The sequence below is a fragment of the Cricetulus griseus genome, chromosome 4, assembly GCF_003668045.3.
Source record: "Cricetulus griseus strain 17A/GY chromosome 4, alternate assembly CriGri-PICRH-1.0, whole genome shotgun sequence".
Taxonomy (NCBI): domain Eukaryota; kingdom Metazoa; phylum Chordata; class Mammalia; order Rodentia; family Cricetidae; genus Cricetulus; species Cricetulus griseus.
In genome coordinates, this window is record NC_048597.1 from 59981270 (window position 1) to 60005475 (window position 24206).

The window sequence follows — 24206 nt, forward strand, 5'->3', positions numbered from 1 at the left end:
TTTCCATTAAGGATTACACTTCTAGTCTAATTTCTAAGGCATCTTTGCAAATTCCAAGGTCACCAAGCTTTCTATACACTTTTATGTTTACATTGTTTTACATTTAGCTCTACATTGTGTTTTCACTGTGCTGCTTTGTGTCTGTTTTGGACTGAAGTTGACCTTTCTCAATCAGGCATTTAAATACTGATGCCATTTGTTTAAAAAGATTGACTTTGCCCTAGCGTGTTGCCTTTGTACTTTTCCTAAGAGCCTGTTGTCTATGAAGGTGGACCAATTTCTGGACACTGTGTTCTTTCTTTATCTGCCAAGGTCACACAATGTCATTTATAATATGATCTGAGTAAGTAATGTTAGTGCTTCAGTTTTATTCTCTTTCGGTGTTACTTGATATATCAGACACCCCCCCTTTGGGTTAATATGGATTGTTAATTTGGAACGATCTACACCCACCATGGAGACAAGCTTCTGGATGTACCTATGAGTTTTTTTTCAACACAGGGTTTCTCTGTAGCTTTGAAAGCTGTCCTGGAACTTGCTCTGTAAACCAGACTGGCCTCAAACAAAGATCCACCTGCCTCCACCTTCTAAGCACTGAGACTAAGGGCTACCTATGAGTAATTATGTAGATCAGGCTAGTGTCTCAGCATGTCTGTGAGAAATTATCTTTATTATGCTGAGGTGAGATGATACACTTTCACAGTGTAGCATGACTCTGAGGCCCTAGATCGAGTGAAAAGGAGAAAATAAACTGAACATTAGTGTTCATCTTTCTTTTTTTTGGTCCTTCTTGATTAGATGTGATGTGGCCATCTGCCTCAAGCTGCCAGACTTCTTTCATGGTTGGACTGCATCCTCTCAACCTGAAATAAATCCTCTCCCTTTAAGTTGCTTATTGTCAGGTGTTTTGCCACAACAAGGAGAGAGTAATTAATATAGAAAATTGGCACTGTGAAGCAGTGTTGCTCTGATAAACCTGACCATATGATATGGGTCTTTGGGGTTCTGAGATTATTTTGGGCCTGGAATATGGAAGAGTCTGGTACTTTCAGGTAGGAAAGTTCTAGCGTGTTGGAAACAGAGCTTAATGGGCCATTCTTATTGGAGCCTAGAAGACAAGAAAAGCTGAGAAAAACAGACAGACAGTGGTTGCCTGGCTCATGCAGTTTCAGAGAGGAACAAGACTCCATCAGGAATTGGGCTAGGGGCCATTGGTGTGATATTTTGGCCAATAATCTTGTTTCATTCTGTCCATGCCTGGAGAACTTGAGTGAAACTGAATTCAAACATAGTGGGCTAATTGGTTAGTTGGAGGATATTGCTTGACAGGAGAGTAATCATTGGCTGTTCCATGGCTACCTTTCCTGCACGTATCCTCTAGAGTGAAAAGGAGCAGAAATTTGGGCAGAAGGATGCAAAAATGTGCAGTTGGTTGGGCAGGAAGAGAGCTTGTTCAAATTAAACTTTGGAGCCACAGTACATACTGAAAAGGAGGCTGTAATTGTTAAAGAGAAGTATCTTGTTCTACATTGGGGCAATAAGGCATGTACTCTGATGGCAAGACCCCATTCATCAAAGTTTGAAACTTGAGGTGCAAACTTATTTGAAAGGAAAGAGCTGAAACTGAGAAAGCAGCTAACAGGAATTCCTGCTTCTGCAAATCAACTGCCTAAAGAAATGTTTCTTCAGGGTGCTCACATAGAAGCTACTACAGCTGGGGTCCAAAGAGACCAGGTTATAGTTCAAGCTTGCTGAAGAGCTTGGTAGCACTGTCCATATGTTATTGATTTTGGAGGCACAAAAGATGCAATGTTGAGGGGGTCATGGAATCTATGGTCATGGTCCATCGTTCTAGAGAGCTGCTGTAGCTAGGAAACCTGTGAGAGGGTCAGAGTCCTAGCAAGGATTCTCCAGGAGGGCGCTGATTGAATCTGTAGTCTAAGTTTCAGGAGATACACCAGGATGTTAGGATGTTATACCATGGTATATCTGATGGGGAAAGTTGCAGGCATGGAGTAGAACTGGCCTAAGAAAGAGGATATGCATGTTGTAAGTGACAGAAGTGGAGGAGTTGGGTTACCCAAGCCCTGCGGAGCCCATATGATTACATTATAAGCTCCAAATGCTGGATATGGAGCTGTAGGATTTGCTATCTGCTTCACTGCATTTAGATCATGCTTTGCTTTCAGCATTCTTTCCTAAGGCCCCAGTCTTTTCTTTGGAATTATAATGTCTATGTCAGTGGTTCTCAACCTGTGGGTCATGACCTCTTTGGGATTTGAGTGACCCTTTTACAGGGGTCACATGTCAGATATTCTGATTATCAGGTATTTACATTGCAATTTATAACAGTAGCAAAAGTATAGTTATGAAGTAGCAATGAGATAATTTTATGGTTGTGGCTCACCACAACACGAGGAACTATATTAAGGGATCATAGAATTAGGAAGGTTGAGAACTACTGTTTTATAGTGTGACATTGTATGCTAAAAGTATGTAACTTGTAACTAAAAATGTGAACCTTTAAAACATAAGGGTTGGTCTTAGTTCTTAGGTAAGCCTTGGACTCTGGGCTTTCAAATAGTGTTGGAATGGTTAAAGACTTTGGGAACTTTTAGAGACAGACTAAATATATCACATTATGAACTGAAAAGAAAATTTACAAGTCATAAGTGGAGTGTTATGATTTGAAATGATGTGTTCGAGTGACACGTTGATAAGAGATGGTTTGTGAGAGTCAATATTGATTGTCATCTGGACAAGATCTAAAATCAGCCAGGGGTCAAGTCTGGGAGGGATTATCTCAATTAATTCAGTCTTTGAGCATGTCCATGAGATATTATCTTCATTAGGTTAATTGAGGTGGGCTGTCCTACCTTATCTGTAGTTGGCACCATTCTATGGGCTGGGGTCCTGAGCTGGGGGGTGGCACTGTTCCACGGGCTGGGGGTCCCAAGCTGAATAAAAAGGAGAAAGCCAGCTGAATGCCAGTGTTCATTTCTTTGCTTCCTGACTGGATGCACTGTGACCAGCTGTCTCTGGTTCCTGATACCATGATTTCCTCTTCATGATGAACTGTATTCTCTTGAACTATAAACCTTTCCTCCTTCAAGTTGATTATTGCTAAGTATTTTGTTGTAAAAATGAGAAGATACAGTAACCTACAGACACTTTTCTTTTTAAGATGACCCGGAAAAAGATTTAACTGTTTGTTTCTTTAAACTGTGAAGAGATTTTGATTGGTATTGTGTTGAATCTGTAGGTCAATTGTAGAAAATTAATGTATTTACAGATCTGCATATTATCCAAATAGATGTAGATTTCCTTTGGTTCCCCTCATCTGGTGTTTGCAGTTGTCAGTGTATGAACCTTACACATTTTTCTTAGATTTATTCTTAAGTATTCCAGAGTTGTGGTGCTATTATAAATATTTTCAAAAATAAATATTTGTTTATTCTCTACTTATCTCTAGCAAGTATTTACTGAGAGTGCTCAGCCAGAGTGTTAGGGATCTCATTTTACCATGTGAGTCTTTGCTCATAGGCATTTCCCAGAAGCACACTTAGTGAAGAATTTAAGATAAAGTGAAGAATGAGGTCTTGATGACACTTACAATTTGAGATTAGAGCTAGAGATGTTTTATTTTACTTTGAGGATTGTATTTGTGTTTCTCCTTTTATACTGAAAAAAACCAGTTCTCAGTGATAGCAAAGAATGGTCCATTTGTTTTATCCTACTGCATACAATAATTTCAAAATAATAAACTGACATTCTCAGCAATGAAGTCATTCTGAAAAACAATTTGCAATGTTTTAAACAGCCCCCCACTCCAATTGTGATAGCTCATTAGAAAAAGAGCCAAATATACAATTTGATTTAATCAATTATGCTTCAATATCATTCAAAATAGCTCTCTGCATGGTTCTGCCAACAATGTAATAGATTCATCTCACTCATTTGTTTTAGGTTTTTAGTGTCAGCTTTTCAAGTTCATTTTTATTTTACATAGATACTCTAAAAATATCTGTATGTTTTGAATTTTAAATTCATAAGATAGAAGATATTCAGGCAAGTTCAACTTCTTTCCCTCCCCTTTTGTCTAGCTTCTTTATCATAATCATTTTTGTTACTTTTTAATTTATTCTCAAATTTAGAAATATATGCAAATTATATAAAAAGTAATAGCTTATATTATGCATGCAAAAATGATTATATAATTACACTGCCATTATTTTTATGAACAAAGGTATACCACATTTAACTATTATTCACACACCTTATGGTTCTATGAGCCTTTTAATAACAAGTTATATACACATTCTTCATTTCTTATGATTTGTAGTCCTCTTGTTTGGAGGAACCATTATTAATTAAGTCAGTCCTCAGCTGAATATGTTCTCAGTCTTATACTTCCACAAACAATGCTGCAATAAAGAGTTTCTATGTAGTGCTTTCATATCTTCATCAGCATGTGTTTGCTATGGATTTTTGAAAAGCAAAATTTCTAGATTAGAGAATAAAGGAATACACACTTTTTGCTAGATAAATATTTCAGAATTTCATTCAGTAGAGATAGTGCCAGTTTGCATTTAGATTAGAAATGTGTGAGTGCCCATTTCCTTACAGTCTTGCCAACAGAGTATGTTGGCAGATTACTTGATTTTCTAATCAGAGAGGTAAGCAATATTATCTCATGCATTATCTGCCTCCCTACTCTTTTTGTTCAGGGAAATTGTAAGAAGAGATCATTTCTATTTTCCAGAACGACTTAAAAATAAGTTGCTGAGATTATAAAGATGGCTCAGTTAATATAGCAATTGCTTAAGCAACTGTGAGGATGAGGGTCCTGCTCTTTAGAACCCATGTAAAAGAGCTGGGCACACGTGGAATCTACATGGAATTCCAGTGCTCATGGAGGCAGAGACAGGGGGTCTCTAGGGCAAACTAACTAGTCAGAATCATTAGCTCTAGGTTCAGCCAGAGACCCTGTCTCACAAACCTGAGTCAAAAGTGATGGAGGATGACACTTGATATCAGCCTGGAGCTTACATATTCACATTCACACATTTGCACATGTATCCACCCACCCCCACACAAACATGCATGCACACATGTCCATATACCATGCATACATACAGGCACAAAAGAAAAAAGAGGATAAATTGCTGACATGTGACTCCACAATTTCAGCTGTGCATTTTATAGAGATCAGGACATTCTCCTGAAGAAACCCAAGTGTCATCAGGAAGCTAACTGACATATGCTGACACTGCATGGCCTGGTCTTTGTCATGTTTTCTCAGCAATGTTGTTCGCAGGAAAGAGATCCAGGATCACACAATCACATAATGGTGTTATTTGCCATATATCTTTAGTATTTTTCAACTGTTTGTTCAATGACCCATTTTCTCCCATTCTGGTTATTTTTATAAAATGTCACTATGTTTGGATTTGGCAAATCACAGATATGATGGTGTGTGTGTGTGTGTGTGTGTGTGTGTGTGTTCCTTCTTTTCAGGATGTACATAATTTAAATTTGTTCTATTACCAATGATGTTGAGTTACTTAATTATATGGTGTCTGCCAGTTCTTTCCTTTTTTAAGTTTGCTGTTTTTGCCTTTGTAATTAATAGCTATTTTGTTGAGAAATATCTCGACTATATAAATAGACTACCTTCATCAAATTTTCACCCACTAGTTTTATTATCTACTGATGTTTCTTGATTTAATTATTACTTTCATACTTGATAAGTAAGGATTTTCTAATTTGAACTTCTTAATTATTTAATTGCCAATTTGCTGTAAGGAAAAATCTATTTTTCTTTTTTACTTATGTACCCACTAACCCATGCCATTATGGATTCATGAAGCCCTATTTATTCAATGGCTTTATTATTCTTTGTTCTTTATTATTATTTACTTTGTTAAAAATCTTTTCAGATTTAAAGCCAGCCTCTTATGTGGCTTTGATATGTTTTTAGCCCATCTTCATTGTTTGAACATTTTCCAATTTAATGGAACAGTGTGTCTCCAGCTTATATTATATATTTGTCAGATTGTTTGCAGCTTTTTCTTTAAGAAGTTTCATGATTTAATTTTGGGGGTGTGGGGGTGTGGTTGGAATTGAGAACAATATTTGTGTGTATAGTGTGCTTGTCTTTATTCGGTCATCAGTGTCCTTAGAGTTTCTCAGAATAATATTAGAGGATATATTAACAAACTGACCAGAGTCATATAAATATATCCATATTCCTATATATTTACACATTACTTTATGGTGTCTCCAACTCCAAGTCATAGGGTCCTTTCAAGGTTATGTCCACTGTTCTTGAACCTTCTTTTTTTTTCTTCTGAGAAACCTGGCTCTCACTGACTTCAGTAGATCTGCTTAGTGTATCGGTTCAGCCTGGCTGTGACCAATCTTCCATCAGTGAGACTGTGCCCAGTCTCACTCTCATGTAAAAACCTTCATCACCTGCCCAGACCCCAACATTCCTTAACAGGGCACTGTTGCTGTGCTGTATGGTGCCTAACTGGGTTCTGTTGGTCAGAGTCAAGGTCATGCACCTGACCTTTCATCCCACACTGACTCCAACATCACCAGTAGCCTGCAAACCATCTTCCCATCCACGTGCATAGATTCATTTCCTGTCACTCTCATAATATACCCTGAAAAAAAAAAACAACTTATTGGAGAAAGTTTTTTTTTTTTTTATTAGTTCAAATTAGGAACAAGCTTGCTTCAGATTGGGATGTTGGGTGGGGAGGGAGAGGGAGAAGAGACTGACATCTGGAGAAAGGGTTTTTATTTGGCCCACAGTTACAGTCTGTGGTGGTTTGCATGAAAATGACCCCCACAGCCTTAGATATTTGAACACTCGGTCCCCAGTTGGTGGAACTGTTTGGGAAGGATTAGGAGGCATAGTCTTGGAGGAGGCATGGCACTGGGGAGGTTTCAAAGCCTTGTGCCACTCCCGGTGTGCTCTCTCTGCTTCCCACTTATGGCTCTAGATGTGATCAAGCTGTTATCTCGCTGTTCCAGCAGTCAGGTGTGCTTGCTGCCATGCATCCCCACCACGATGGTGATTGACTTTTATCCCTCTGGAAGCATAAGCAAGAACTTATACATTACTTCTATGAGTTGCCTTGGTCATAGTGTTTTATCACAGGAACAGAAGAGTAGTACACAGTCCCACAGTGGAGAAGTTAAGGAGGCAGGAACATGAAGCAGCTGGTTTCATTATATCTACAGTCCAGAGCAGAGAACAGTGAATTAATGCATGCTAACACCCAGCTTTCCTTCTCCCCTCATACAGTCCAGGCCCCAGCCCATGAAATGGTGCCACCCACATTCAAGGTGGGTGTCTCAGCTAGGTTTCTATTGCTGAGTTACAATTACCATGACCAAGGCAACTTGGAGAAGGGAGGATTTCTTTGGGCTTAAAGTTCCAGAAGGGCAAGAGTCTATCTATCAATATCACGGTGGGCAAGAGTGGCAGCAGATTGGCATGGTGGCAGGAACAGCTGAGAACTTAAGTCTCTTAACTGCAAACAGAAATCGGAGAGAGAGTAAACTCAGAGTGGCACCGAGTTGGTAACCTCTGGAAACAACTTCCAATGACATACTCCCTCCAGCGAGGCCACACCCCATAACCCTCCCAAACAGGGCCACCAACTGGGCACCACACATTCAATGTTTGAGACTATCTCATGCTAACCACCACAGTGGGTCTTCTCACCTGTCTTAACCCATCTGAGGCTACCCTTCCCACTGGCTCACTTAATAGACAGTCCCTTATTGAGAACTTCTCCCCAGATGACTCCAGATTGTGTGACAATGATACTTAAAACTAACAGCTTATATGCTCACCCCTGTGGCCCTTTTGAGTGTGAATAAGGGAAGAGAGAAATAGGGCATCCAGGCAGGTAATCAGGAAAGAAGGAAGAAAGGAATAAAACAAGCAGCTTTTCCAATATTGAGCCTGTGGCTTGTGGATGTGTGTGAAGTGTTAGTATCTGGCAATTTATTACACAGTTGCTGTGCATCTCTTGCTTGAACATGTCTATTTGAAAAATACTAGTCTTTTGTCTGCAAGCATCAAACACGCTTTCTGAATTTGTCATTATTTTTTCTTGGCTTTTTTCATTGTTGTCACTCTGGGGACTTTATTTCACGCAGTCTGTTTCCTCCCTTCTTTTTGTCTTCAGATTTTGAATCAATGTTGAGGAATGGCCTCTCATTTTACATGCTTTAGTTTCTTCTCCAACATGGAGCAGCATGACTGTTTACTGTGGGCACATAACATGACTGTCTGCTCACACTTTCAGCTGGAGCCCAAGACCTGGAATCCCGCCTCCTGGTGCCTGGAGATTTATTAATTTTGACAGGGAGCAGAGTGCAAATGCCATGTGATGCCATTCTGATTGACGGCAGCTGTGTGGTAGATGAAGGCATGCTGACAGGTATGGCTGGAGCTCCACGTTTGCAGCCTCCACTGGGCTGGCTCAGGGTGTATGTTATCATGGTTCTGGCTGTCTCTTCTGCTACCTGAGTGACAATCTTGCTTGGGGCAAGCTATAAGGCTGCTTTGTGACCTCCTTGCTTCTGCAATTCTTGCTTAGTCCTCCTGTGGTTGTATCTGAGAGTTCAAATCAAGCCTGTTTTCTATGCGTTTTCAGTGCATTCAGAACTTAATGTGTAGCATTTTCTTCTTCAACAAGAGGTTATAACAACCTCTCCCTTTGCCATAAAATATTGTGGGAGAATCATTAGATCTTTAAAATCATGTCTTTCCTTTAGCATACTTGAAAAAACCTCCCTTATGTACTTGGAAGTTCTGAAAACCATCAATGACATCCTGAAACTCACAAGGCCAAAGCCAAGGGCCTCATAACCTTTACTGAAAACACTAAAAAGTCCTTGATGCTACCATGGGCAGATATGTTACTCCCAAAATATACACTGTATCTTTCAGACTGGCTTTATTTCATTTTTAGCTTACATGCTGTGCTGAGGGTTGGACCTTAGAGGTCAAGCTACCTCATAGTCTCTGCAACTGAGATATAGAGAGAAGAGACTCACTCAAGCTTGTATCATTGTGACTTTGTACTTGTGAAGCATAATAATGACATTTCTGTGAGATGAGGATGTCTTTTTCAGGGATGAAATCAGGACCAGTAGAAGCACAGTAATGTATTGTGATTCCCACTAAAGTCCATAGCATACCCATTTCTCCCAGGCAGGCCTGAAAGGTATGAACATGGACAAGAACTCCCTTCTGTATGAGTTTACAGATAAAGTGGGTGTCGATCATGGCAGATTAGGTTTGTTTCCCAAGTATCCACAGACTCATGAAAGCCCATCAACTCTGGGACCTTCTTAATGACCAGATTGCTGTCTTTTCCTTTCCCTTTTTTTTTTTACTTAAATTTTTAAAATCATTTTTCAAACCAACCACAGTTTCTCTTCCCTCCCCTACAGCCCACCCCCATCCACTCCTCAGAAAAGGTATGGCCTCCCATGGGGAGTCAACAAATCCTGGCACATTAAATTGAGACCCGACCAAGCCCCTACCCCTGCACCAAGACTGAGCAAGGCATCCAGGACTATTTTCTTAATGATCATAACCCCATGATGACATTTTACTACCTGCTCTGCAAAGACCAGTTGGAAGCTCTGAAGGCTTCTTCCTCAGAACTGTCCATGGTTGCTTCCATTGCGTCAGACTTAACCTTGTATTAGTACTCAATTCACGGCAATGCCTTCCTCCCACCACATTGGCACAAGTTGCTCAAGTCACAAGTGCCATGTCCAGTGACTCTTTGTTCCATCTTGTTGACTGTTCTGTCTCATTTGACTTTTCTGACTATCTCTCTCCCAAACTCTCCTCGTCCTGACTTTTTCTAACACCCTGCTCTCTCTAGGTGCTTCTAGCACTGACCACACCCATTCAATTTGTTCTTTATCTTCTCTTTCTCTGTCTCCTTAACTGCTGGCACTATTCAGGACTATATTCTTGTCCTTTTCTCTTCTCACCCTTTGCTTGATTCTTAAGTAATCTCTCTCTCTCTCTCTCTCTCTCTCTCTCTCTCTCTTTCTCTTTCTCTCTCTCACTCTCTGAAGCCTTACTTACCTTGTCCATCATGGTGAGCTCCAGCTAAATGTCCTGAGGCCTCATATGAATGCCAGGTCCAAATAATTCTCAACCATCCACAAGACTTTTTGACATGGTTCTTCTACAGGTAGCTCTATTGCCCAAAGGCAATTTCTGGTCTTCTTAGAATCCTTACTTTTATTACTGTTGCCTGTCCTCTGTTCAGCCTCCAAGCCAGGCTGTAGGATGGATGCTGTTTTAGTTCTCTGTTTCTACTCCATGACCTGATGTTGTAAAAATTCCCTGGATTTTTGCTGCATCTTGCTTCATATTTCTTGAATCTAATACTTCCTTTCCATTTCCACTCCACCTGCTGTATTTCAGGCTCCACTCCCTCCATCTGTGACTTTTATGGTCACTTCCCAGCTGACTGTTCACTCACCAACTCTAAAAGACTTTAGCTCATCCCTTGTATCATGGGTAGAGTATTTTTGTCTTACAAGTCATTGTAATAATTCTCTATGAACTAAAGCAGTTAGCCATATCCCTGATTCTGATGCCAGGGCCTACAGAAAAAGTTAAACACTTAACTGCGTTATACCTGAGGCTCTCTGTGTTTGAGCATCTGCATAGGCCTTATGGCTTCACACTCCCTATACCCCTCATTCTATACCACACAGCTTGCTCTTCCATAAATGCCTTCTCCCAACCTATTTGAACATTTGTGTTTAACCTAAAGTACATATAGTATTTGTAATATGACATTTTACTTATGTGGCTACTTACTACTCTCTTTTTCGAAAGCACAGAGCTCTCAACAACATGACTCATGCTTGTCCCGTATCCCTCATCCCTAGGCTGCTTTGCTCCATTGTAGACTTCTGATGAAGTTCTGCCACATGAGAGAGTGTAGGGGTGATTTACATGAGGACTGCATCCCACCTCACAAAGTGAGCTAGGTAATTGTTTCCTACAGGAGAAAGCATCCCTGTCACTAAAACTCCACTGTCCCAAATGGCCAGCTCTGCACCCTGGAAGATGCAGACAGAAGCAGATCCCAGGCGGCATATTCTCTTCTGTGGAACAGAGGTCATCCAGGCCAGGGCAGCTGGCTCCGGGACTGTGAGAGCAGTGGTCCTGCAGACAGGTGAGCATCTTCTCTGTAGGCTGTTGGCAATGACACCTTTCTGTTCAGCATGTCTAATACCTAAAATTTATTAGGTTGGGACCAATCTTTGTATAGCACAACAAATACATGTAAGTGTGTATTTTAAATTCAGACTTGCTGATTGAAGGGTGGCATATGCATCTTTGTGGCATAATAGTGGCACAGATTGCAACTATCACCGTTTATGTGTTTTGTGGTTTATAAACTCTGTCCATCAAGCCAGCAGCAAAGATACATATTGCCTGCCCCTCCCTATTGAGTACATGAAGACTCTGAAGCTACACAAATCAAGTGGATAGTTAGAGAGTGGTAAACTGGCAACTGACAAAGCTGGACCAGAAACCCATCATTTCAAACCAGAATCCCAAGTTCATCCCACATAGAAATGTAGAAACTCAAAGTTTAGCAGTGAAAACCATCAGGAAGGTATAGAATGTAAGATGCATCAATATTTACTGGTCCCCTCAATTTTAATTCAAGAGAGAGAGAGAGAGACATGTATATGTGTGTGTGCACATCCACAGGGTCATTTTCTTAAAATTAAGCTGTGTTCTGCCCTGGGTATGGCATACCTTATCTCTGGTATGCACTGAAGTTAGAAGTACATGGGAGGGGAGTCAGGGAGAGGACGAGACTCAGGAAATAATGCATTTCTGCCCTAGTTTCATGCACTGGCCTGGACAACAAAAACCTGTTTGTTGTCTTTAGGTTTAAGCTTCAAGTTTAGATTCTTTACACCAGTGGCAGTTCTCAACCTTCCTAATGTTGTGACCTTCTTATACAGTAGTGGTGACCCCCAACCATTAATTTTTTTTGTTGCTCCTGCATAACTATAATTTGCTCTGGATAAAAACCAAGGCCACGTAGATGTTTAGAAGACCACCAACAGTATCATTTGTTATCCTGAAAATGTGGGACTTGTTTGACATTTCAGGGTTCAACACTGCAAAAGGGGACCTCGTGAGGTCCATCCTTTACCCCAAGCCCATGAATTTCAAGCTCTACAGAGATGCCATCAGGTTCCTCCTGTGCCTTGTAGGGACAGCCACCATTGGCATGATCTATACTCTGTGTGTCTATGTGCTCAGTGGGGTAAGTTGCCTTTGCTTTTGTGTTCTTACACACACACACACACACACACACACACACACACACACACACACAAAACCACTACCACCACCACCCTACAATATTATTTCCCTATGTGGACCTTATTTCTATATGTTGACCTTCCTCAAGGATGTGGTTTACAAACAGGATTAGAAGGAGGTAAACTCCAGAGACTGCTTACAGGCACCCAGCTCACCTGTATGAGCCATTGCTTGCTCAGTTCTGCAATAGCAAACAGATCTTGTGGGATAGTACAGGAACAGTTTGTTTACTGAAATGCCAGCATGATTCTGTTCTTGCATGCTTGCCCATTCTTTACACTACTTCCACATTTAGTTTAAGAAGCAAAATATTTCATAAAGGTAGCATTTTGTAGCTATCATGTAAATCACTCTAAACGGGACCAGCTGCTCAGTGTTGGCAGAGCCACAGTGAACTGGTGCATCGCTGGCCACAGCAGAACATTTCCAGGTGTTCTCACTGTCCCGTGCAGACAAGATATTGAGAGCCATAAACATGGTCAGACCCTTTGCCCCATTGATGTCATTTCTCAGAATGAGCAGAGAATGGGAAGTCACACGCACGAAGCACTCCATTGTTGATTTAGTTCTAATGACTGGACACTCTTTCTTTTCCAGGAACCTCCTGAGGAGGTAGTGAGGAAAGCATTGGATGTCATCACCATTGCAGTGCCTCCTGCCCTTCCTGCTGCCTTGACCACAGGCATTATCTATGCCCAGAGGAGGCTGAAAAAGAAGGGCATATTCTGCATTAGCCCCCAGAGGATTAATGTGTGTGGACAATTAAACCTTGTTTGCTTTGACAAGGTATGTGTCATTCATCCTCACTCCCAGGGCCATTTATCACTACCATTGTAATGGATTCATGCCTTTCTCTTTGGTGAGGCAGACATAATATGTCGGTTATGGCCATCTGACCTTATTTTATCTCTGGCTGTGTGTGTATCTGGGAAATGAATTTTCTGACCCTGAGCTTTTGAAAAGAGGGAGTAGAAACAGAATTAGTGAATCTTTTAGGGTCCTTTCAGTTGTGACAATCTATGAAAAACAGTATCAAAATAAACTGTTCCATGTAGTAGTCAAAACCCTCACACGGAAGCACCCCCCCACACACACACTTCAGTAGTTAAATACATTTTCTTCTCTACCCCCAGTGCTTAGAAAATTGCTTGGCAATAGAGTCAAGAATTTATTGAATTATGGAATGAGGAAAAAACAAAGGGCTTATTAAACTGTGTGCTAACATGAGACTTTTGCTGACAATATAGCCATGCAGCATACACTTACTCTAGGTTCTTAGCTGTAGTTTATGCTTAAAATTAACTCTTGGATTGTCTGCCACTTTCTCCTAAGCAGCCTATCATTTCACTCTTTATTGAGGTTGTTTGTTTGTGTTATATACCCTAAGTAGGGAGTAAAGGTGGGTTGTCAGAGGACTGGATGGAACCAATGGCAGCATATGAAGGTAAACAAGGCCCAACATGGTGGTAGCACAGCACAAGACAGTATGGTCTGGACTCCGGCAGGATGCTAGTCTTAAAGGAAGGTGTTTGTGAACCTTGAATGTCTAGTCAACACATTTTTATGTTTCTTTAAGCTACAGAGAACCATTGGAGCTCTTTGTTGCCTTCTGTTCCTTTTAGCTAATAATTACTTGGGTGAAGTAAATAAAAGATAAAATTTGCCATGTCAATCATTTGAAGTGCTTAGTGCATGGCCATCACCATCATCCATCTTGAGAACCATCTTCATCTTCCCACATGGAAATTGTGTATCCTTTAAACAGTACATAGAAGGCTGAGAGCATTGATGAGATGAAAACTGTATTCTATGATTAGTGGTGAATCAGAAAGTCACAAAGAGAACAGAAGGGTCATATGGCTTATGTCACCAGGCAGTACTATTCTATGACCAGAACAGCATCATAAGGGAAAACTGTTTACTTTTGATGTCATATTGTGAGTTTGAAAAAAGAAACAAAAATAGAAGAGATAATTGTAATGTAAATATGAACAAAACAATGAACAGTAACTGTGAGTTTTTTTCATTACTATGATTAGCTCTCACTGTGGGCTGGGATTAAACCAATCACTTCCCATTATTTCACTTAATATTCAAGACAACTCTGTGTGATTATGATCATATTGTAGATAAAGGTTCTGGTGTTTGAGGGATTATGTGATATTTCCACTTACATAGATGGTATTTCAACTTATCCTGAGTGCTTGGTTGTTATATTACACTGAGAAAATTATCGTCATGTACTTTTTCTTTAAACAAAAAAATCAGATGGTAGGCTATTTCTTTAGACTTCTTTTCAAAGTCTTAACAGTGCTTTGTAGGTAAAATTTCAACTCCATTACTCAGTTTTGATGACATTCCCTAGCTTCTGCTGTAAAAATAGGGATCTACGCATTTTGTTGTTTTAACAGTCTTACCAAGGCCTTTCTTATTCTTCGTCTATAATTAGATGTTTAACATAGTCCCCTGGGGTGAAAGGAGATACTCCACTCATTTTACCACAGAGGACATCAAGGTTTACACCCAGCTCAAGCTTGTCATATTTAAATTCATTGCGACTTCTTCTTTAGATCTTTAGATCTTTAGACTTCCTAGATACCCACTACACAATACCCATATTATAGTTTCCCTTAAAGAACACATGCCGGAAATATCTTTCTGATGTATATTTCTCTATTAAAATGTACCGTATTTGCCTTCACTACTGTGAGTAGATCTTCCATGTAATCCAAAGACTTGTTTCTGTTCAGACAGGCACCTTAACAAGGGGTGGCTTGGATCCTTGGGGAGTTGTGCCCTGTGACCAGAATGGGTGAGTACTATGGGCTAACTGCACTGTGGTTCCTGTGACTTGCCTCTTCCTGGAGCTTCACCCTTACCCTTGAGACTACTAATGCAGACACATGAACTCTGGCTTTTCCTAAGCCATGATTACTGAAGTCTGATCTTTTGATTTCTCCTCTTAGAATTTTCCAGGTCTCTCCAAAACATCCTTAGTAGCCTCAAGTCCATCCCAGCCCTATCTCCCACAAACTGAGGAGGCAAGGGGGACTTTGAACTTTGCTGTAAGCCTATTTGCCAGTGGCCTGACATTGACCCATTGTCAGTGATCTAGACAGCACCAGGACACTGTTCTTCCAGAGGTGATATAGTGGGAAAGGCCAACACTGCCTCTGTGTCCTGCTTTTCAGGAAGGGAACTGCCTATGGGACAATATCTTGTGTACTCTGTTTCTTAGAACCCTGATTTTGAGAACTGTAACCTCTGCTTGCCAGTAACTGATCATTGATAAAAGATTTCTTTATGTTTGTGGGTCTGGGGGGTGGGGAGTGGGAAACTAAGAGTTGCCCGAGGTGGTAGCAGTTTTCAACTTGCTGTCTTAGAGATTTGCAAACCTAACCTTCTTGTGACCATACCTGAGTTTACTCCCCTGTCTGCTGATCTTCCCCAGTGTCACCTCCATCTTGGTGGTCAGAACTGGAAATAATGGTGCACTTGGAGCACTAGGTGCACGTGGCACATGATTGTTTGAAAGTAGAAAGTTTCCTTCAAACTTGAGCCACAAAGCATTTCATGCACACGAGGTTGATTGTAGTTCTCTTTGTAATTAAATATTTTAATTAATTCTTTAAGAATGTCATAATATAGTTTGAACATATTCACCTCTTCCCCAACACCTTGGCCGACATTCCTTTCTCTACCCACCCAACTTTGCGCCCCCCTTTTTTTTTCTTTTCAAATGTATCAAGTCCAATTTGTGATTGTAGTTCTTTTACATTATGCAGATGACATACATATCCATAAAGGATTTTTTAGGCTGGTCATAATGGTACAGGCTTGTAACTTTATTGAGGAGGCTGTAAGATTGCAGCCTCAAAGCCTTCCTGGGCTACAGAGCTAGTTCAAAATCCAAAAGATGCCAACACAAGAGGAAGGAGGGCAAGTGACTCAAAGAAACAGAACTTGCCTCTTCATAGGAAGACAGTACTGTCATTCAGATAGTCTGTGATATGACTCCCATCCCTACCCCTGCCCACCAACATCACAACCCAACCACAGTGCTACATATTTGAGAAGGAGCTGCACAACAAGGCTGAAAAGGACATTCCTCTAGCAGGACTGAGGATGAACTCAATGGCTTACTCTTTCAGTTAGTGAAAGAGTCTCATGTACAACATATGAGTTTTATTTCCATTGATTTTTTTTAGACAAAGTCCCTTTCTGTGTAAAATGATGAGGAAAATAGAGGCAGTAGAGACGCAAGATGCCAGGATTGAAGGGCGATGTACAGAGTCCTTTCCAAAAATGCCTTTACTGTTCACTTCTTCGCCATATGACTTGTGAAATTTCTAAGAACTAACCCAGCCATCCATTTACTTAAAATGCTTATCGAATGTCTATGGTAGACCAAGCATCTAATGTGCTAGGAGACAGAGACAGAGAATATGCTCAGCCCTGTAGGATTGAAAGTGGTGTGCACCTAACACACCTGGAGTTTGCCCATGATTAGAAGAGAAGTGACCTAGTCATGACTGTGGGAGCAAACCTCAGAATGAAAGTGGTACTTCTTGTTGTTTCCACCCTTGTGGATTGAAGAAGTCTGGGGAGAAGTAAGGCAAAGTTGGAAAAGGAGCATGGAGCTGCCTGAGCCTTTACTGTATTCCTGAACAGACCTGCAGGGCAAGATGGGTAATACCTCCGTCTTGCATTGCACATCAAATGAAAACCCTCCAAGAAGCTGCATTTTGGGCATAAGGGCACAGGACTGAATCCTTTTCTTTCTTCTCTCAGATTCAAGACAGTCCACAGCTTTGCCTCAGGCAAAGCTCTGCCCCAGGGTCTACTGTGCGCTGCCATGGCCAGTTGCCACTCTCTGATTCTTCTTGATGGGACTATCCAGGGAGACCCTCTAGACCTGAAAATGTTTGAAGCCACCAAATGGGTAAATGTCTGACCTTCAGAGAACACAAGAAACTTCTTTAATGCTGGCACAACACAAACTGTATCACAGCTGTTTAATACTTAAAAAATGTGGGTTTCCAGTATTTTATATAAAGGGCACACTAGTCTAAGCCTGGTTTTCTGATCCGAACCGTTCATATTGTAGGTTTGCTGTGGGATTAAATGATCTGGTACAATAAAAATTTCTGGTATAGTTGTAAGTTCCAAAGTATTTGGTGCCTACTGTGAGTTTAATAATTATCAATACCATTATAATTCTTACATAATTATTTTCTAATCCTCCCATTCTGTAAGCTGGTTTCAGAGTTTTCTAGAGTTAATCTGGTGAGGTAACAATAAGTTAATTATCATTATTTTACCTTCTTATAGTATACACATAGGTCAAAGCACCACATTGTATCCCATAAATATACACAATTGTTATTTCTCACTAAAAAAATGTAAGGAAAAATATGCATCCCAGTGCATGGGAATTAGGAAACACTGTTTTCCACAGTGCTTTGGTAAGTTTGAGAGCCTTGGAAACCAAGAGTTTTATTCCAATTGATTGACTATTCCTCTAATTTTCAAAGACCAAGATGAGAAATTCATTACAGAGTTTCACCGGAGATTCCAAACTAGATCCAAGAGCAGATGCTCTTGTGGTTGAGGAATCTTGTTCTGTCAGTTCTAGTTTCAGCTCTGCCCCAATGGATGCTCAACTTTGTGCAGTCTTCCTGTATGTTAGGATCTTGGTTCTCATGGCTGCGGAATGGGGGGATGGAACCAGACAGTAACATCCATATTAAAATAAAAAGTGTTAGCCCATCAAAGGGAACTCTATTCTGGAATAGCTTGTCTCTGGAGTTGCTGTGGCTGTGGGCAAAGTAGGGAGGAGGAGACAGCATGGCTTCTGCTTCTTTGCCTCAGCTAACCTCTCTCCCTGCCATTGTATGCAGCCGAGCTCTGGGGGCTGTATGAGCGCCTGGGAGAGATGTCTCTGGAGGTTCTCCCCCCTCTAACAGATGTGATTGCTTTGCAGTCTCTCCATTCTGAAATACTGATTCTGCGTCTCTAAGTAGAGGTTACAGTTTCCTTCCTGAGATGTTTCTTGTCAGCCACCTAATTAGATGATTACAAAGAACTTTAATATCTTTAGGTAAAAAGGTTTCCTTGCCTATAATTTAGAGTCATTTGTACAGTGGTTCCTAGACAGTCATCATGCATAGGGCAAAAATATGCCCTGCTCAGGCCTTTTTAGACAGATAGGGAACAGCAGGATCAACCGTGACTCTAGGGTAAGAAAGAGGTATCTGCTCCACACAAAATAAGCCCAGCGATTCATACTCAACATTTCCAAGCTAAGGTCTTTAGAAGCAGACTGAACCTTTATGCAGCAATTCCAACAGCGAAAGCCAGATAAATTGCATGAATAATTCAGAAGTGTGTGTCCTTCAAGTTCTAGCATTCCCACCGCCTGGTGCCTTTTGTTTTGTTTTCCTGGAGTAGAATAAGTCTGATTTCACCAGTCCAGCAGCGGGAGGAGGCCCAAGAATACACTGCAGTGGTTGAGGGGGCTCTTCTCGCGAGGAGGGTGCAAACTTACGTCAGTGTAGGAAGACTAAATAAACACCTACAGTGGAATATCTCATTTGTGAAACAGGTAATGACTATTTCTGGGGATGATTTCCACATCAAGGGAATGCTGGCACACACCACGGTCGTTAAGCCGACAGGCACAGTTGGCCAGGTAAGTAAGCCGTGCATGCCAGTCTTCCCATACACCCACATGGAGGGAACTGTGCTCTGATCTGAAGTATTGGGAAGCTCACGGATGTGTCTTGAATTGATGATGTGAAAAATGTATTGTTTCCCCTGTTTGGTAAAGTAGGGACCCAGGGTGGGACAATTAATTCCCAATAGCTAGATGCTTTGCCAGTACGAGCCTCTCCATTCCCCATCTACCAACCAGGTCCCCGCCGAAGGACTTGCAATTCTGCATCAGTTCCCATTCTCATCAGCATTGCAGAGGATGACAGTCATTGTCCAAGAGGTGGGAGGTGACCGCCTGGCATTCATGAAAGGTGCTCCAGAGAGAGTGGCCAGCTTTTGCCAACCTGACACAGGTTAGTTAATGGACATGGAATACAAATGCCAAATTTTTGTTTTCAGCCAAACTTGTCTGCACAACACTCTAGATCCAATTGCCAGCTGGACATCACTTAGCAGTTTCCTCATGGGCATTCCAAGCCCAATACCAAAATCAAGCTTAAAATGTTCACTTTTGCACTTCCCAATTTTCCATCTTGGATAATGTCTACCCCCAGCCCATCCTCTAGTTACAGATTATAGGAGTCATCGCTGATTTCTCCCTTATAACTGCATTGCTACCTTGTTTTAAAAAGTTGTTTTCACTTGATTGCTTTCCACCAGATTTTCAAATTCCTTTCAGATCATAGATAAATCTTTCACGAGCTGAGCTCCCTACTGTACATTTGTTCCTCACATCTTAGGCTTCCTCTGAATGGTCTCAGACCCCTATGCCTGAGCACATTGGGGTCTCTCAACCAGAAAGCCCTTTCCTTCCTTCACCTGCCACCTCCTACCCAGGTGCAGGAGCCTTCTAAAGTGCTCTGCACGCTGGTGCACTGCCAATAATGGCAATGGTCTTTTGATTTTAGTTTTAGTGTCAGTATACTGTCTTAACCCAACTAAACAGACATCTATAGAGCAGAGTTTGTACATATTATACCCTTAGCAAACATTTGTTTTTTTTTTTTTTTTTAAATCAGAGAACAAATTCCATGCATTCCCTATTCTTTGTTTTTCAAGGGTTAGGGTTTCAGCTTTTCTGGATCCTAAGATTTTAACACTGATAATACACTTACAGTTACAATTTCCCATTATCTTACTTATGTGACTTTTTTCCTTTGATTTTTCAAGACAGGGTTTCTCTGTGTAGCCCTGGCTGTCCTGGAACTCGCTCTGTAGACCAGGCTCACCTCGAACTCACAGAGATCCGCCTGCCTCTGCCTCCCAAGTGCTGGGAGGCTTTATGTAACTTTTAAAACGTGCGTGGTCTTGGGTAAGCATTGGATTATTTCGAAGAATTTCTTTACCCATGCTGGCTGAGTAAACATTGCATGCTAATACTGTTGTTTTTTGTTGTTTGTTTTAAACAGTACCATCAAGTTTTATTAGTGAACTTCAGACTTACACGACACAGGGTTTTCGGGTCATAGCTCTGGCGTATAAGAAGCTGGAAAGTGACTGTCCCACCACTGCCTTGATGAGGTAAAAGGAGAGGGTTTTCCTAAAGAAGATGCATCTCACTGGGGTGGGAGGCAAAAGGTCTGGGGCGGGCCCAGCAAAACGCCATGCTTATCTTTTGTGCATAGGTGTCTCTGTATATGGCGAGCAGGGATGCAGTCGCTCTGCCCTGCCCAAATCACAAAGCTGATGTGAATACTGGCAGAATGTATGAGAAACAGCTGAACAAAATGTCACAGGGTGACCTTCAGGCTTTGTGAAAAGTTGTGCAGATATAACCAGTGTTTTAGGGTTTGAAATTGTGGCCCTGATCCTGATATAATATAAATTGGTTAGAAATAACAAAACTTCACATTTGCTTAGAAAAAAAAAAAAAACTTGTGATACAAAACACACAGCTATTGAAACAAATAAATGGCAACTGGGTTTATGTAACGTAGGTAATGTTCACAGAAAAATAGGAAACCTTCCAAGGGGTCATGCTGGAGAAAGTTTTGATGTGTATATATTAAAACAAGGATGCTTAGCCACTGAAGTGGGCTTCAGCAATGACAGTCCCACATCCATTTGTTGTTTTTCTGCCTTTTTGGGGACTATCCAATTTATTTTGCTTTAAATGTCCTTTTTAGTATTTTTTTTTTTTGTCGGTCACTAATATTACTGCTTTTGTAGGGTTAATCAAGGCTCATTTTGAATTTTGGTGTTTTAAACTCAAATAGTCTCTAGTACTTACTTTCAAATTCATCTGATTCAGCACTCTTTAGTTGCAACTATGTTTTCACCTCTTCCCTCAGCATTTTTGAATTTATATGTGCCACTTTTCGGCACGTATTATCTGTAAAACATACCCTCCTATATAGGAGTTAAAAGGAAGAAGAAAACAGTTCATTACAAAAATAATAGTTTAATAAATTCTTAGCTGATGCCAGTAAAACTAAGGGAACAGGTTGTGGACTTGGGAGATGGCTCAGTCAGGAAAGCAATTGGCTTGCAAGTACAAGGACCTGAGTTCAATCCCAGAACTCACTAGAAAAGTAAGGCTTAGTGGCCTGTGCTTGTAATCACACTGATGGAGAGGCTGACTGTCCCTAGGCTGACTGGCCATCCTAGCCGGCGTGGAGATCTCTAGGCCAGTGAGATACAACACTGGAGACTGGCCTCTGGACTTCACATGCACACACACCCATGTGTATACATCCCTTTTCCTCAGTGAACACACACACACACACACACACACACACACACACTGAACAATAGACTCCGTGAGACTGCAGTGGCTTCCTGCAGTGTTCTACGTAGTGTAGACTCAATGCCTCACACAGCCTTGCTGCAAGGAAAACAGCTCAGTGAAGTCATTAACAACTTTGGGTAAAACATAGAAGGAAACAGTACAACTTCCTCTCACAATGGGTACTAGTGATATTCCTGCAAAATTTAGGAGTTACAAAAATACTTTGTGTTTATATGAAAAACATAGCTGGGGAATTATACTAGTAACATTTTTATAATTTTTCAATGCAACAATATTAACTATAGAATGATAGCACGTCCACTAACATATTAATGATGCAATATAAACAATACAAACTGCTGGTGACTTAAAAAGTCCCTGAATATTCAGCCAATTATTCAAAAAGTATAAGGGATGAGTGACAGTTCTTTGTGATTTTGTCATTGCATACAATCTTGCATACTTGCAAAGATTCCCCCCCCCCAAATTACCTAGAGTTACTTCTGTTGCCACTGAGGACTGATGTGACCAACCCTTGCCATTGGGAATGGGGAAAGTGGTGTGTGGATAGCCACTGAGTGCTGGATTTGGGGGGTTATTAGAGCACTCCTGCTTAACCAGCTTAGTGAGACCCCTGAAGTTTGACTATTTCAACCCTGAAGGGTCAACTCAGTTCTAGGTCACTGAAGTCAGAATTGGAAGTGAACCTTGAGAATAGATACCTAGTTTGAACTAGAGAAACCTTGGGTGAGGGAAGGCCAGAGCAGAAGGGGGCACAACGAGATACTGTTTACCATGCTGCTTCTGCTTGTTACCCAGTGGGATGTTCCAGCATTCACAAGCTGTAAATTCCTGGTTTGGGAATGGTAGAGGTAATGAGCACTTCACTGTGGAGGATGCCACGCACTTGGGTACATTGTGGTCTACAGGAGAGTGCTTGCCTTTTTAAAAGTTATTGAACTCTAACTCTAATATAGTAAAGCCTCAACACAAATTGACAAGTGGGCTCTCATCTTAGGTTATCTACTTTGCTCTCCCATCTTTAAGACCCATCATCACCATGGGTATCGACAGCTAAACTCCTCTATCCTTTGCTTATCCCTGACCAAGACAGAATACACACACACACACACACACACACACACACACACACACACACACACACACAATTTCTCTCCCCCCTCTCTGTGTGCATGTGCACTGTGTGTGTGCTTACATAGCTTCTAGCATTGAAATAAAGATCTTATTGAGGGTTTTCTCCCATGCTTTATACAAATTTCTCCTTTTAAAGGTCACGTGGGTCTTTAAAACATGAGAGTACATGCCCCCATACCCACACATCCACACCCACACCCACACCCACACCCCCCCCACACACATACACACAGAATGTCCATGTAATAGAAGGGTGCTAAGGGGCAACTAAGGAAATTAGAACATACAAATTAGAGGGGCTCCCACATGTATCTATGGTAATGTGTAATAATAAAAAGAAGCAGGATTAATGGAATTTAATTGTTTAATACATAAAAAAACATGAAGTTCAATTCATAAAAATAATCACAAAACCAAAAAAAATGAGATTAATCTCAGGACTGACAGCTGTCTGTGCTACACCCACCATTCTTTATTAGTGTAGATGCTACAGGAGGTACAATGTCTGTTCACTTCTTGGCCAGATTTAACACTCTTGAGGAAGAGTGAAGGGATGTTGGAAATAGCAGAAGCTTTGGAGAGACGGTCATGTACTAGAGTACCACACAGGGAAAGCAGGTCATTCAAGGCCACACAGCAAGGCAGTGGTGGGCTGAGGTTGAAACTGTTGTGTGGCTCTACACAAGCTATGAGCCAAAGGAGCTGGAAACAGGAGTTCTAAGATGCCCTTGGGTGTTTGGCCTTGCAGCCACTTTCTTGGCTTAATGTGGTAATTTATTATTGACCCATGTCACATAATCTCTGAAAATATCTAAACCCTGTGGCCTAAGTACAAGGCCACAGAAAGACTGTAAAACTCTAACCAGGTATCAGTTCAATTATCCTTCAAGGAAAGTTCAAATATCTCCTTCTGGAAGACTCTAATCACTATACCCAGAAATGCCTGTCCCCTCCTCTGACCCCACAGACCTCTGATTTTTGTGCCTGCTGTGACACAATTCTCCACTTTGCATACAAACAAGGTGGCCATGGTTAACCTTTTCCTCCCAGTTGAATGTGAAATCTCAGAGCTGGAGCTCCTGAAACCTCTGTAATGTGCCCCTTGTCCTTGCCTAGTAGGTGCTCAGTAGACAGTGCCAGGACCAACTCACTGTCTCAGTTTCCAGGAAGAATGCAGAAAGAGCAAATGATTTCACC

The 24206-nt window shown here is 41.1% G+C and overlaps 1 protein-coding gene across 2 annotated transcripts in view; it reads left to right on the forward strand.

Moving 5' to 3' along the window:
• The window catches only part of Atp13a4 (ATPase 13A4), a 122985-nt gene that overhangs the window by 62364 nt on the left and 36415 nt on the right, over window positions 1-24206 (forward strand). Inside the window, exons 9-17 of one of the 2 annotated variants that reach the window (XM_027412923.2) lie at window positions 8328-8462; window positions 11070-11240; window positions 12196-12353; window positions 13010-13198; window positions 15163-15224; window positions 17204-17354; window positions 19017-19103; window positions 19326-19479; window positions 20536-20647. In XM_027412923.2, coding sequence (XP_027268724.1) covers window positions 8328-8462; window positions 11070-11240; window positions 12196-12353; window positions 13010-13198; window positions 15163-15224; window positions 17204-17354; window positions 19017-19103; window positions 19326-19479; window positions 20536-20647 — 1219 coding nt within the window. The remainder of the gene's footprint in view (window positions 1-8327; window positions 8463-11069; window positions 11241-12195; window positions 12354-13009; window positions 13199-15162; window positions 15225-17203; window positions 17355-19016; window positions 19104-19325; window positions 19480-20535; window positions 20648-24206) is intronic. The other variant, XM_035444663.1, reaches the window with a different exon arrangement.